General features: G+C 37.8%; 1 protein-coding gene across 4 annotated transcripts in view; it reads right to left on the reverse strand.

Moving 5' to 3' along the window:
* The window catches only part of AKAP7 (A-kinase anchoring protein 7), a 71,172-nt gene that overhangs the window by 44,451 nt on the left and 13,312 nt on the right, over positions 1-13,409 (reverse strand). For all 4 annotated transcript variants that reach the window (XM_058171790.1, XM_058171800.1, XM_058171782.1 and 1 more), the window contains 2 exons: positions 11,109-11,245; positions 4,201-4,361 (listed from right to left, as the gene is read on the reverse strand). In XM_058171790.1, coding sequence (XP_058027773.1) covers positions 4,201-4,361; positions 11,109-11,245 — 298 coding nt within the window. The remainder of the gene's footprint in view (positions 1-4,200; positions 4,362-11,108; positions 11,246-13,409) is intronic.

Genomic DNA, 13,409 nt, shown 5'->3' on the forward strand with positions numbered 1-13,409 from the left:
AATTTGAGATTAACAATTTCATCAACAAAGACCAGAAATAGTTAGCGATAAAACCACAGAGAGAATCCCTAACAGATTTTCTGTGTCTTGTGGTCAGTAAGTTATAAAAAACTGAAGTTACATTTTCAATAACTTTTCCCCTTCTCTTGCAATTTTTAGGAAAGTAATCAAGAACGTAAGAGAATAAGCCTGGTTTTTAAATTAATTAAATGGAGGGGAAGGAGGGGAGAGGAATGAAACAGAAGAAAGAGCAAGTGAAAAAAAATACATTCAAATTGAAAAAGAAAGAAAACAGAGCCGTATGCAAGTTTCAGATGAGTTCTGGATTCCGAAGCAAAGTGTATGGATGCAGAAAGATTTCTTTGGCTCCTTCCACATTTTAAACAGCTGGCTTCCCACTGGCAAAGGACCTGCTTACTCCTTGGGATTCCCATCTACTTCTCTCCCATATGTAATCATTAATGACTTTTTCCCCATTTACAAAAGAAAACAGTGCTAGAGGCAGGAAGATGGGAGGAAGTACAATGGCTGGGCCATTAATTTTCTTGGAATCTCCTTGCAGATGGTCCTTTCCTCGTCTCCCTTTTGAAACTTGAAACTTTTTTCCTTGGACACCCTGAGATAAACCATGAGCATCCTCATGCAGTGCGGAAGAATGAGAGGAGTGAGGCTGTTGGCTGTGCCACAAATTAAAATAGCTCTAAAACTTAGTAAATGACTTTGAGATTCAAAAGTCTATACAAATATTGGCAATGCATTTCCCAAAACAGTTACATTTGTTCCTGAGGAAAGTAATAAAAATAAGAGAACAAAAAAAGGGGCAATAATGTGGCAGACAGTTCAAGTTTTAATCATAGTGAAATTATTCCTCTAGAGCTCACTAATCATTCTGATCTATGGGGAAAGATCCTGAAAGAAAATCTAAGGTATTGTTGTGGCCCGTCGACTGCCAGCAGAGCTAGCTGCAGAGTCAGATGAGGAGGAGGAGGAGGAGGAGGAGGAGGAGGAGGAGGAGGAGGAGGAGGGAGAGCCTGGGCCAGCTTTGGAGCCTTTGGAAGGCTCTGATAAGGAAACGGCATCAGAGGCAGAGACAGGGCCTTCTGTCTCCCCCAGGTGGAGAAGCAGCTGTCTTCGGGGCCTGAGTTGAGTGAGGGGCAGGCACAGATGGGACTCATCCCAGATACACATATGCGCGGAAAGGAAAGGAGAGCAGAGCAGAGCAAAGGAAAACAAAAAGCCATCTCTCAAGGAAAAGCAGACGTGGATGCTAGCCAGCCCCTCCCTGGATGGGAAATAAATAGTTGGGGTTTGGGAGTGACCGGCTGTCACAGACAACCTTTCGCTTTTAGGATATACCAAGCAATTCAGATTTCTTGGCCAGGTCTGTTGGGACTAATTACATTTGATTTTTGTTTATCCACATGAATAAAAGACTGTTTCCACCCTGTTTGAAAAAGGGTTTGTTTTTAACTTGTGAGTAAGTGGCTTAACATTACTTGCTAAGGCTGGGTCAGAACAGGTGTTTTCTTAGACTGTTTGGCATTTTTTCAATAGGTTTCTCTATAAAAATGTAGATTTCATAATCTGCTCCAGGTTCATCAAGCTCAATTTTATTATTATTTTTGATTAATCCACATAATGTTCTGAAACAAGAAACATTTATAAAAAAGTAACCCCATGTATAGTTTTTTTTCCATTTTTTAATATTTGCAGGCATATCAATATCTCATTTTCATTCGAGAACTATGTAAAAATAAAATGATGTAACTAAACCAAAAACTATGAAAAATGGACTTATTTTAAAAAATTAACATATGAATTTCCTTTTGTGGAAAAAGCTCCTTGGCTCCTTTGGCAAAAGCAAACTCAAGTAAGCATTTATTATCAGTGTCTATCAGTTTTTGATATTGACTGCTTTCCCACTTCTCCATGCAGAATATATTCAGCTGTGTGATGTTTAATTAGTTTCTTGCATGCACCCCGTTTCAAATCACTTGACAATGTCATATAAATTAATCAGATTTTCATTTGGCTAAGCCATTTAAAAAGTTAATGGTAACGGAGATCTTGAACCTACTTTTTAACTGTGTGAATTTCTAGAAATACAGTTGTCAGGAAAAATGTTGCACAACATGAGATATTTCATGACGTCATATATATAACTGGGTAGAACAAAGGACCATTAGAATGTTTGGTATTTATTTTTGTGTTTTTCTCATAATTGATTATTAGTTATTGCTCCTAGAAACATTTTGTTTAGAGATTTAAAATTAAAATACAAGGATGCTCTTGCTATTTGTGCTTTCAAGTCATTGACACCTGACAACTGCTTGGAACATTTTCTTGGCAAAATTTCGGAAGTGGTTTGCCAATGTCTTCTTCCTAAGGTTGAGGGAGAGTGTCTGGCCGAAAGTTACCCAACCAGCTTTTATGCCTAAGATGTTGAACGCATGATCCCCAATTTTATAACCTCGTATCTTATCCACTGTATAAAATTGGCTGTCATATCAAAGAGATATAATGCTACAAAATTTAATAATGTTTAAGTATTGCAATATGCAATACTAGAATCTTTTGAGTTAAAACTGGAAATACTTTTTTTGGCTACCAAGGTCCAACTTGGAAAAATGCTCCCTTTCTAAATAAGTCCTGATTTATTTCGAAGGATGTGTATTTTATTTTCCATGAGTGGAACAACATGTTTATCTCATTCTCCCTGAGAATGTTTTCAATGCTACTAAAACTGCCCCCATCTCCATCCTCCAGTTTCATACTAATCATTTGGAAATTAGAGAAATACATAGAACGCCTGTGAATCTTAAATTGAGCTATGCAAAACATAACCAAGATGGCTGTGGCCTTTGCAACTTTGAAAAATTCTCCTAATGTGAGTCACACAATATTCAGGCATGGTACGACTTCACATTCCTTCGAGCACAAAAGAACATTCATTGCATCTAATAATGTCTTAAAGCAAAACTTTTCAAGAAATGATTGGAATTTGGGGAACAGTCTAAAAGGACAATGTCAAACTCCAGGCGTTTACTCCAAGACTAAGATCTTTTTGTTAATTTATTTTTCCAACACTTTGCTTTATCAGATGGTTTCTGTTTTTTAATACCACATTTTGTATTTCTCCCATTTTAAGTTCCATTCAATTGGATCTAATGCCTACAATTTCTAATTTCTCATATACCTAGCAAAAATCATGGGGCAATTCCCAAGAAATGCATATAGGCTTTACTTTCTCCCTGCTTTTCTTAGCAAGTGGTACATGACATCTCATTCTGAAAATTGTTTGTAGCCATCCTGATCACTTGCCAGAGATAATTTCTTCCTCCATAAATCTGTGTTATTTAGTCAAAGTGCTGTATTCAGTGGCCAACCAAAATTGTAATTGCAATCAAACTTTATAAGATATTGGCCTAAAAGCAGTATTGCCATCACCAAAGGATGAATGTCAAACAAAATCATACCCGTTTCCCCAAAATAAGACATCCCGATATTAAGCCCAATTGTGCTTTTGAGTGCATAGCAATAAGGTCAAGCACTTATTTCAGGGTTCAAAAAAATATAAAACAGGGTCTTATTTTCATGGAAACATGGTATCATTGACACTACTTTTACCATTGAACCTTCCTTTCCCATGAATTCCTTTCCCTACCTTCATGAATTTTACATCCTCTGACAAATATCAATATGTATGTAGAACATGAAATAAATCCTACAGAAATTTTACACATCCCCCACTTTCACAAGAAAAAAATAAAAATAAAAAGATACCAACTACAAACCTCCACTAATGTTTAAGCTATGAACTCTACTTCCTTGATACACTTGAAGTAATAACTGTTTTCTTTACTCTTAAGCAACCGGCAAAACTTATATCTCATTTGGAGGTGCATCTTGTCTTTTACTTCAAGTCAGAAAAATATCTCACTCTGGGTTCTGATTCCATATATTTACTTCTTTGTCTCAGAATGCACAGAATCCCAGTTTGTTCTGTCTCTTGCTAGCCTTGCCATTGATGTCCTTAGAGTGAGAGTGACACGTAGAAATCCTTGCATGTTAATGATGCCAATTTCTTGCTCAAGGACTAATATAGCAGCTACATCTAAAGAACATAGTTTGAAAAAAAATATTATTTTATAATAATATTAAAATATATTAAAATATATTAAAATATTAAAAAAGATTTACCTGCTATCTTTAAAAGCGTGGTTGTGTTATCACCCTCAGTCAACTTTACAAATCCAATTTGATTTCTGAAGTGATCAGTACCTTGAAAAGATAAATTCAAAGGCTTTCCTTGCAGTAATTCTTCAATTAAACCTCCACTCTCCAAGAAAGCACCAACACCACTATCAGAAAGAAAATAATATATATATACATATATATATTAATCTATCAATCTATCATCTAGCTATCTGATGTAATACATACAATCACTACATTGATTTGCTACAGGTAGTTCTGGCTTAATGGTCATTGGTTCTGTGACCAAAGTCATAGCAGCACTCAATGAACAATAGTTACAGCCAGTTCCCAGAGTTATGGCCATTGCAGTGTCCCCAAGGTCACATGATCAGAATTTGAGTGCTTTGCAGCTCACAAAAAATTAGGATTGCAGGATGCTTCAATTCCTCCCTTGCTTACCCCACCCCCCATTTCTGCCTTTTTGGCCACTTTGCACACTGACACTCCTCAGTGTTTTTGTTTTTTTTTAATTTGCATTTATATCCCGCCCTTCTCCGAAGACTCAGGGCGGCTTACACTATGTCAAGCAATAGTCTTCATCCATATGTATATTATATACAAAGTCAGTGGTGGCAGAAATGCTGAGGCTGAAATAGAGGCTTGGGCTTCTAGCAATCTCACCGGCTGCCTCCCTCTGAAGCCTGCTGTGCCTAGTTGACCTGTGCTGTCTTCCTCCCTCTGCTGACAAGGAATGCAAAGCCTGGCCCTACCCAAGGCAGCTGCTGGCCACACCAGGCCTTCCTTCTTCACGAGGCCACTTGCATCGCTTTAAAAAATGGGATTGTCATTGTCCGAATAGCATTCAATGTTGTCGTGCTGCTTTGGAAGATCTCAGAAGTTTTTGGAAGGCCTTCTGAAGCACTGCAAGAACCAGCATGCGTTATTTGGAGAATGATGAGCGCGGCCTTTTCACAAGGTTTCAGAAGGCCTCAGAAGCCTCTCAAAGCAACACAAGAATGGTGCATGCTATTTGGAGAGTTGTGTGAGTGGCCTTAGGAAGGCCTGGGGTAACCAACAGCTGCCTCGTGTAGGGCTAGGCCAACTATGCCTTGTCAGCAGGAGAAGACAGCAAAGATCAGCCGGGAGCAGCAGAGCCTGGAGAGCACAGGGCAGCAGGAGCTTTGGGTTGTGGTGGCAGGCAGTGGTGTGAGGCTTGAGGTGGCACTCCTTGCCAGCAGCGGTGCTGGGACTGAAGTAAAGGCCCAGAGGAACTGACAGCAGACTAGACTCTTGAAGACCCCGGGGCCTCTATCTCAGCTCCTGTACTGCTACTAAGGAGTGTCGCTGTGCAGGGCAATCAGATCAAGTTGCCTAATGCAATATGTCTATGACAGGGGTGAAATGTAAAATTTGTTACTACCTGTTCTGTGGGCGTGGCTTGGTAGGGGGGTGTAATGTGACTGGGTGGGAGTGGCCAACTTTTTTTTTTTAACTTTTAAAAGCATTTTTTTCTACAACCTCTTCAGCCGAAGAGATTGTAAAAAAAATGCTTTTAAAGGGTTCTGACAATCCCAGCTGAACCGTGCGATCATCAGAGGCTTTTTTTTTCTTTTAAAAGTATTTTTTGGCCGAAGAAAAAATGCTTTTAAAAGAAAAAAAAACACCTCTGATGATTGCGAGGCTTAGCTGTGCATGGGGTAGGGGGTGGGGGCAGGGATTTTTACTACCGGTTCTCGAACCACCCACTGCCATCACTACTGGATCAGGCGATCCAGTCCGAACCGGGAGCATTTTATCCCTGGTCTCTGACATTTTTTGCCATAGAAAAAAATAATAAAATTTAACTCATCTGTCTTGCACTGTTTTTCTTTTTCAATTCTTGTTCTTTCAGTGTTACGGATGAAATAAAAAATCAAACTAGGACTTGGGAGAGTTGGATACAAAGCAAATTACAAAATGATATGGTTAAGCTTGGGTCAGGACCCTGGTTTTTGAAATCTTATAGTTCAGTATTATTCTGGTGAGAAAAGGATAAGATTAAAGCACAATACAGCTTAAAAAATAATTAATGGGATTTCCTGCCAGTAGGCATCATTAAGATTTCAACCTTATTAAGCCTATTAAGGTCTTTAAAACCTTTGTTGTTGTTATTGTTGCCATTGTATTCACATAACTATCACTAGGTGGCAGTAACTACCTTTTAAGCAAGCATCTTTCCTTTCATACTTTGTACTGTAAAAATGCATTTTGACTCAAAGTATGCCTTAAGCAAAGAAATGGTTAGATATGCAATTAGTTCCTTTAATAATTACCAAGATAGCCTACTAAAGCCATAACTGTGGCCCGGGATACTAACAAGGAACACAATCAATACAAATTAGGCATATATATGTTCTGACAACCATTTCCTTTAAATTAATCACTTTCTAGCTTTCTCTTTCCACTCCTTTTTGTCTACTGTGAACTCTGAAGGGCTTTGCTACAATATTGATGTGAATTGTAGAGGCTCCCATGACATGTCCTGGAGATCACATATGTCACACTTTTCAAGCCATATTATTTCAATGTATAACTGTGCCTATAAATAAATTTAATAATCTCCCATAGCAACACGCTACAGTACAGGAAAGAATCAACAGCTAGGAACTGGTTTTCAAGGAAACATGCTCACTACAATTCATTGAGAAGGGCAGCAAAATAATAACTGTTTCTTAGAACACAGCTTTAAAATTACTGTTGTAAAATCATGGATTTCATAGGAAAAAGAACAAGAAAACAAAACAGGAAGCAGTAAGCCTGGATAACGGATAAGCTCTTGGATTTGAACTACAAAGACCCAATCTTGATTAAGGTATCTTTTCTTTTATGTACACTGAGAGCATATGCACCAAGACAAATTCCTTGTGTGTTCAATCATACTTGGCCAATAAAAAAATTCTATTTTAATCCCACCTTGACCAGGGAGTCTGGATGGGTCTCATAACCAACTTTAAAAGGTTGCTATTATGGGAGATAGAAAAGGAAGTGGGGGAGATTTTATAAATTCCCATAAAATTTAAAAAATATTCTGAGTTTTTAGAAAAAGTTGGAATATAAATGCAGTAAGATGACTGTTTCGAGGCTTAGTTCACATACAGCAACTCTTTCTCCACAATATTGTTTCAAATATTAGATTCTATGAAGAAACTTAAGGCCTTTCACTGCCTATATGCTAAGGAAAGAGGCAGGGGTTGGTTAGTTTCTGTAGTAAAGGCAGCCCTTTATTTCAATCCATCACAAGTATAGGAACCAGCCACATCAGAGTGGCTTTTCTTCCCATTCTCTGATAAGGAGGGTCTGCATAAGAGTAACTGGCTGGATTGCACGTGTGAACAAGTAAGTAGTACATGGCGAAGAAACCAACAAATAATGGTTTATATACAGCTCTCCCAACCAAGAATGGAGTAAGCTCCAAAACTCACTCACACCAGATTTATAATTTCTAAGTAAGTAAAAAATAATAATTATCAAGTTGCATGAACACTAATAAGTTGATATCTTGGTCTTGATATCCAAAAAAGAGGTATATATTAGCAGAGGAATATACTATTCTTTATACTTTCTTAAACATTATCTATGCTTTCAGCCACCCAGCCAACTTTCTCCCAATCACTTTCTACCCTGTATATGCAAATGGTTCTTAGCTGTCCTACAGACTTAACTGTCTCAGAGATCTTCAATTGCCAGTCTCTAAACTAAGCAATAGCTGATTCATTTGCTGACAGCAACCACAAAAGCAAAGCATGAATGATTTTCACTTCTGCTTCTAGTTCTGCTAGAGAATTGTGATGCTTGGAGTTAACTAGATTTCACATTACAACAGAAACTTATCATGCTGGTGACCCAGCTAGCATCTATTACCTTTTGTCCACGCTATGTGATCTTGGAATGTACTTTGAAGATTCTGAAAGGTAACATGGATTTTTGAGGTATTTTATTTTCTTTCTATTTTTTCGGCAGTGAACATTTTCAAAAAGCTATCCCTTAGATTTATTTAATTATTTACTCTTTTTTTATTCAAACTTTCCTTTGTAAAGTTATAAACATAAACCATTTTTTCTAAAAAGAAAAAACCCTCATGAACTTTTTTCAGATATTCCCTTTTTCAGATTGTTTTTTGTTTTCCAAGAAAATTTAATCACCATATCTATAAACCACTTGATAAAAAGACAAAAGTCAAATCCAGGTAAATCACTCAAGTCAATATTTCAAGTGACACTATGTTAGGCTTAACAAACAAGCAAGCTGTCATCCTGAACTCCTATTATAATTGAAGTACCAGTATATATAATGTACTTATTGGAGAAACTACTGTTAAGATAATACAAGGTCAAGGCCACAAGAAATAACTATTTGCAGGTTCCTCTCAGATAAGGGTAACAAAAGATAAAAAATGAGCTGGTTGGACAGCTGAACTTTTCCTGGAATGAATCAATTACCGAAAACATATCTAGCCAGATGATACTGTAACATTCCCGCTGGATGAAAAGATAGCAAGATGTTTAGATAACCTTTGAGTGACTGCTGTGAAAAATATGGTAATTATATTAGTAACGCTATACAAACATCTGAGATAGTAAGTGTCAAAGAAGACTAAGGCCATTATCCAAACTTTTATAAAATGGTGATCATTTTATAAAATTGGATGGCTATCAAAATAAAAAATATGGGGCATAGAGAAGAGGTGCTATCAGATTCAGAAATGGAAGAACTTTTTATTTGATGGCAGAGGAAAAAAGGCTAGAAGTATAGTTGACCAATATAAAGGTGTTGGAAAATATACCACTTTTAGGTGGTATATTTAGCACAGCACATGCAAAGGAATTCTGCTGCCAATTTTACAGTAAGTGAAGAGAGAGAGAGAGTTTATTTAACAATAAACTCATAAACATAGGTTTCATTTGCATTGGAGATATATCTCCAGAAGCAATGGTGTATTTCAGATGCTGCACTGGCTTTCAGTAATTGATGGTATGCTGAGACACAGAGTGAAGGAGAAGACCTGTTTCCATATGACCCCCTTTTTAATTAGTGAAGGATGAAACTCCATATTCAATATTTTTAAGTGGTCATTTGCATATTTCACTACTCCTGCTAGAGAATACAGAACTTCAAGTTGGCACTGAAAGAACATTCAGAAATAATGAGTGCACAAGCATAAACTGAATTATGAGGAGACAAAGAAATTGCAGGAAAAGGGAGAAAGAATAGAAAAGAAGTGGATGCAGCAAAGCAAGTCTTTATAAGCAGTGCTTGTTTTTTTTAACTAAATCATTAAATAAAATTTAATGTTTAACAGACTGACTGCTTATGTCAGAAATGAAAGTTTTTCACTTTTTTCATTGTTAACTTAAAGCTGTGTTAAAAGTAAATTTTGCTGCAGATCAATAGTGTATTCAACATCTGCTAACTGTAGGATTTAAGATCACAGCTAAAATTACTGGAAGCAAGTAAATGGAAATGTTTTGGCTTTTAGCACAGTTATGTTGAAAGGTTCAGCCATAGACTCATTATATCCTCCAATTTACCACATGATTTATTTTTGCTAAACTAAAGCTATTAGCTGCTTTGTGAAAAGTCAGAGCTGAACACAAAGTTCCCAAAAACAGTTTAACTATTTTTTTCTGGTCAAAATTCATAGGCCCACAGCCAAGTGCAACCGTGTATGAAAAGTATGCAAGTGGACTTTAATGGTGCCATCAACATTAAGTACAGTGTATGCTCACTAGAAAGTTAAAATCTAGCTTGAATAGACAAAGATTATCAACCAGAGTAACCTATGCCATTTCTGTCCTATTATCAGGCCTAAATTTTGACTGTGAAGAATCTGGATAACCTGTTTCATTTAGGCCAAAGCTAATTTGTCACCACCTTCTCATCCAAGGTTAGAAAGTAGGTGAATGAACTTTATTAAAAAGGGCTGGCTCTCTTCAGGCAAAAGCACATTACTGAATTCTTAAAAGCAAGGAGCATTACATCCTTTCCCAGAGAGATGCTTCTAGCATGTTTTCTACAAGTTCTTCAGGCGAAGAGATTGTAGAAAAAATGTTTTTAAAAGATTCTGGTGATCAGGCAACTCAGCTGGGATCGTCAGAACCCTTTAAAAGCTTTTTTCCCTCTGGCGATCCCAGCTGAGTTGCCTGGTCATCACAGGCTTTTAAAAGCATTTTTAACAACCTCTTCAGCTGATGAGGTTGTTGAAAAAATGCTTTTAAAAGTAAAAAAAAAAAAAGTTGTCCACGCCCATTCAGTCACATTACCCCCCCTACCAAGCCCATAGAACCGGTAGTAACAAATTTTACATTTTACCCCTGTATCCAACCCAAAGTTGGATACAAATTTGTGGGTATCTACTAAGATACCCACAAATTCATCCAGGGTGCCTGTCCCACTCATATTTTCTCAAAAGAATCCAGGTTACTCTAAATGGAATAGTTGGGCAGCAATATATGAATATAATAAATGTGGAGAAAAAGTGACACCTAGTGCTCTTACTGCCACTACGGAATCTCAAAGACAAGCTCTTCTCAGCATTTAATTGTGCCCATTTCTAGATTTTCACCAGGTAAGTTTAAATGTCACTATTTATGTGTACAGTATTAACGTACAGTGCTACCACATCAATGAGGAGCCTATCACTTCACATAGTTACTAAGTATGTGTTAGTTCTAACAGTAACTATTCATTCCCTTCCTGGATTACAGAAATCCATATTAATAATGTATAATGGTTACTGGGTAGGTAATTGATGTCATAATTAATATTAAAATAATTAATTGTTTCTACTCCTATTCAATTGTCATTCTTTTTCCATTCTATCCTAAACAAAACAGGTTTTAAAACAACATTTGATTTCAGAATGAAACACATACTTGCTAATTGCTTCTTCATTGGACAGATGCATCACTAAGAGGGTGACATGGAAAGAGCCATAATGAATCATTGCTTTGGAGAGCCTATTATCTTTTTCTATGATTGTGTTCTGAAGAGTCTGAATGCCATCTATAATCTAAGATAAAACAGAAGCATACAGAAAACCAAGTTACTGTAAAGATTACTACAATTAACAGCAAAAGAAAAAAGGGTGGGGAAAAAAGACTGAACATTTTAGTTTTAGGTAAGCAAATATGATAGTCAGTACAGTCATGGAAGAACACCACCAACAAAGGCAAGTCCATTATGTCTTAGTGGGATTTATGCTGAAAACCAGTCCATTTTTTTCAAAATTGTTCCAGTGGTCAAGTATATAATCAGCTCTCTCTTGGAGTTTTAAATCTGCTTCAGTAAATTTGAAGCTGGTGGGGAAAAAATAATTAGTGGATAAAATGGCACCCTGCTGTCATATCTTGTTATGATTTTTCCTTGCAAAAGCATGTCACTGTACACCATTTGTGCCCGATTATATGCTTTCACAAACATTTCATTCATATTCATCTTAAGCAAAGGACATGACGGCAAGTAAGAACTATTTCCCATTAAAACATGCAAATCCAATCATAACATTGATTAATGAATACAATCATTGAAAAAAGGACAGACTATTAGCTTTTTCTTTGAAGAGAAATGTGATGGCATGTCCAGTCTATTTGACTGGAAATGCCAAAACAAAGCAGTAAAAGAAGCTATTATCACAAAATCTGTGATACATCAACCTCATTTTAACAGCAGGTATTGCTAGCTTGGAAATTATAGCAGTGAGAACATATTTGAGCCCATCCTCAAATATTAATATCGTATATATAGGAATTAGAGTCCATTTTATACCACATCAACATAAAGAGTTTGATTGTTCTTGAGTCATCACTGGCTGGGACTTTAAATTCGTACAGAGTCTGGCAAACAATTACAGGATTATAAAATAACTCCACTAAGTTAAATAAACTGTAGCAATGGGATGAGGGATATTAGTATTGGTTAGAGATTCACAAAACATATGAATAATAATAATAATAATAATAATAATAATAATAATAATAATAATAATAATAATAGTAATAATAATATTTTAATTTGTATACCGCCCTTCTCCCGAAGGACTCAGGGCGGTGCACAGCCAAAATAAAAACAAAAACTACACATACAATAATAAAAACAACCCTTAAAAAACTTATTCAATTGGCCTTAAATAAAATATCTCCCTATAAAATTACAAAAATTTAAAACCCATAAAATCAATTTAAAATATTAAAAATTCAAGCCAGTCCAGCAAGACAAAATAAATAAGTTTTAAGTTCGCAGCGAAAGGTCCTGAGGTCAGGTAATTGTCGAAGTCCAGGGGGAAGTTCGTTCCACAGGGTAGGAGCTCCCACAGAGAAGGCCCTCCCCCTGGGGGCCGCCAGTCGACATTGCTTGGCTGACGGCACCCTAAGGAGTCCCTCTCTGTGAGAACGCACCGGTCGTTGGGAGATAGACGATGGCAGTAGGCGGTCCCGTAGGTATCCCGGTCCTAAGCCATGGAGCGCTTTAAAGGTAGTAACCAACACCTTGAAGCGCACCCGGAAGACAACAGGCAGCCAGTGCAGTCTGCGCAGGATAGGTGTTACATGGGAGCTTCGAACTGTTCCCTCAATAACCCGCGCAGCCACATTCTGGACTAACTGGAGTCTCCGGGTGCTCTTCAAGGGGAGCCCCATGTAGAGAGCATTGCAATGGTCCAAACGAGAGGTAACGAGAGCATGAGTGACCGTGCATAGGGCATCCCGGTCCAGGAAGGGACGCAACTGGCGGATCAGGTGAACCTGATAAAAAGCTCTCCTGGAGACGGCTGTCAAATGGTCTTCAAAAGACAGCCGTCCATCCAGGAGCACGCCCAAGTTGCGCACCCTTTCCTTCGGGGCCAATGACTCGGCCCCAACAGACAGCCGCAACTGCAGCTGACTGTACTGGGGTGCCGGCATCCACAGCCACTCCGTCTTGGAGGGATTAAGCTTGAGCCTGTTCCTCCCCATCCAGACCCGTACGGCTTCCAAACACCGGGACAGTACTTTGATAGGGGTGGCCTGGGGTGGAAAAGTACAGCTGCGTGTCATCAGCGTACAATTGGTATCTCACCCCAAAACCACTGATGATCTCACGCAGCAGCTTCATATAGATGTTAAACAGGAGAGGCGAGAGGATCGACCCTTGCGGCACCCCACACATGAGGCGCACCGAATAAGGTGCTTCCCTGTTCA

The sequence above is a fragment of the Ahaetulla prasina genome, chromosome 1 (genome assembly GCF_028640845.1).
Source record: "Ahaetulla prasina isolate Xishuangbanna chromosome 1, ASM2864084v1, whole genome shotgun sequence".
Lineage (NCBI taxonomy): Eukaryota > Metazoa > Chordata > Lepidosauria > Squamata > Colubridae > Ahaetulla > Ahaetulla prasina.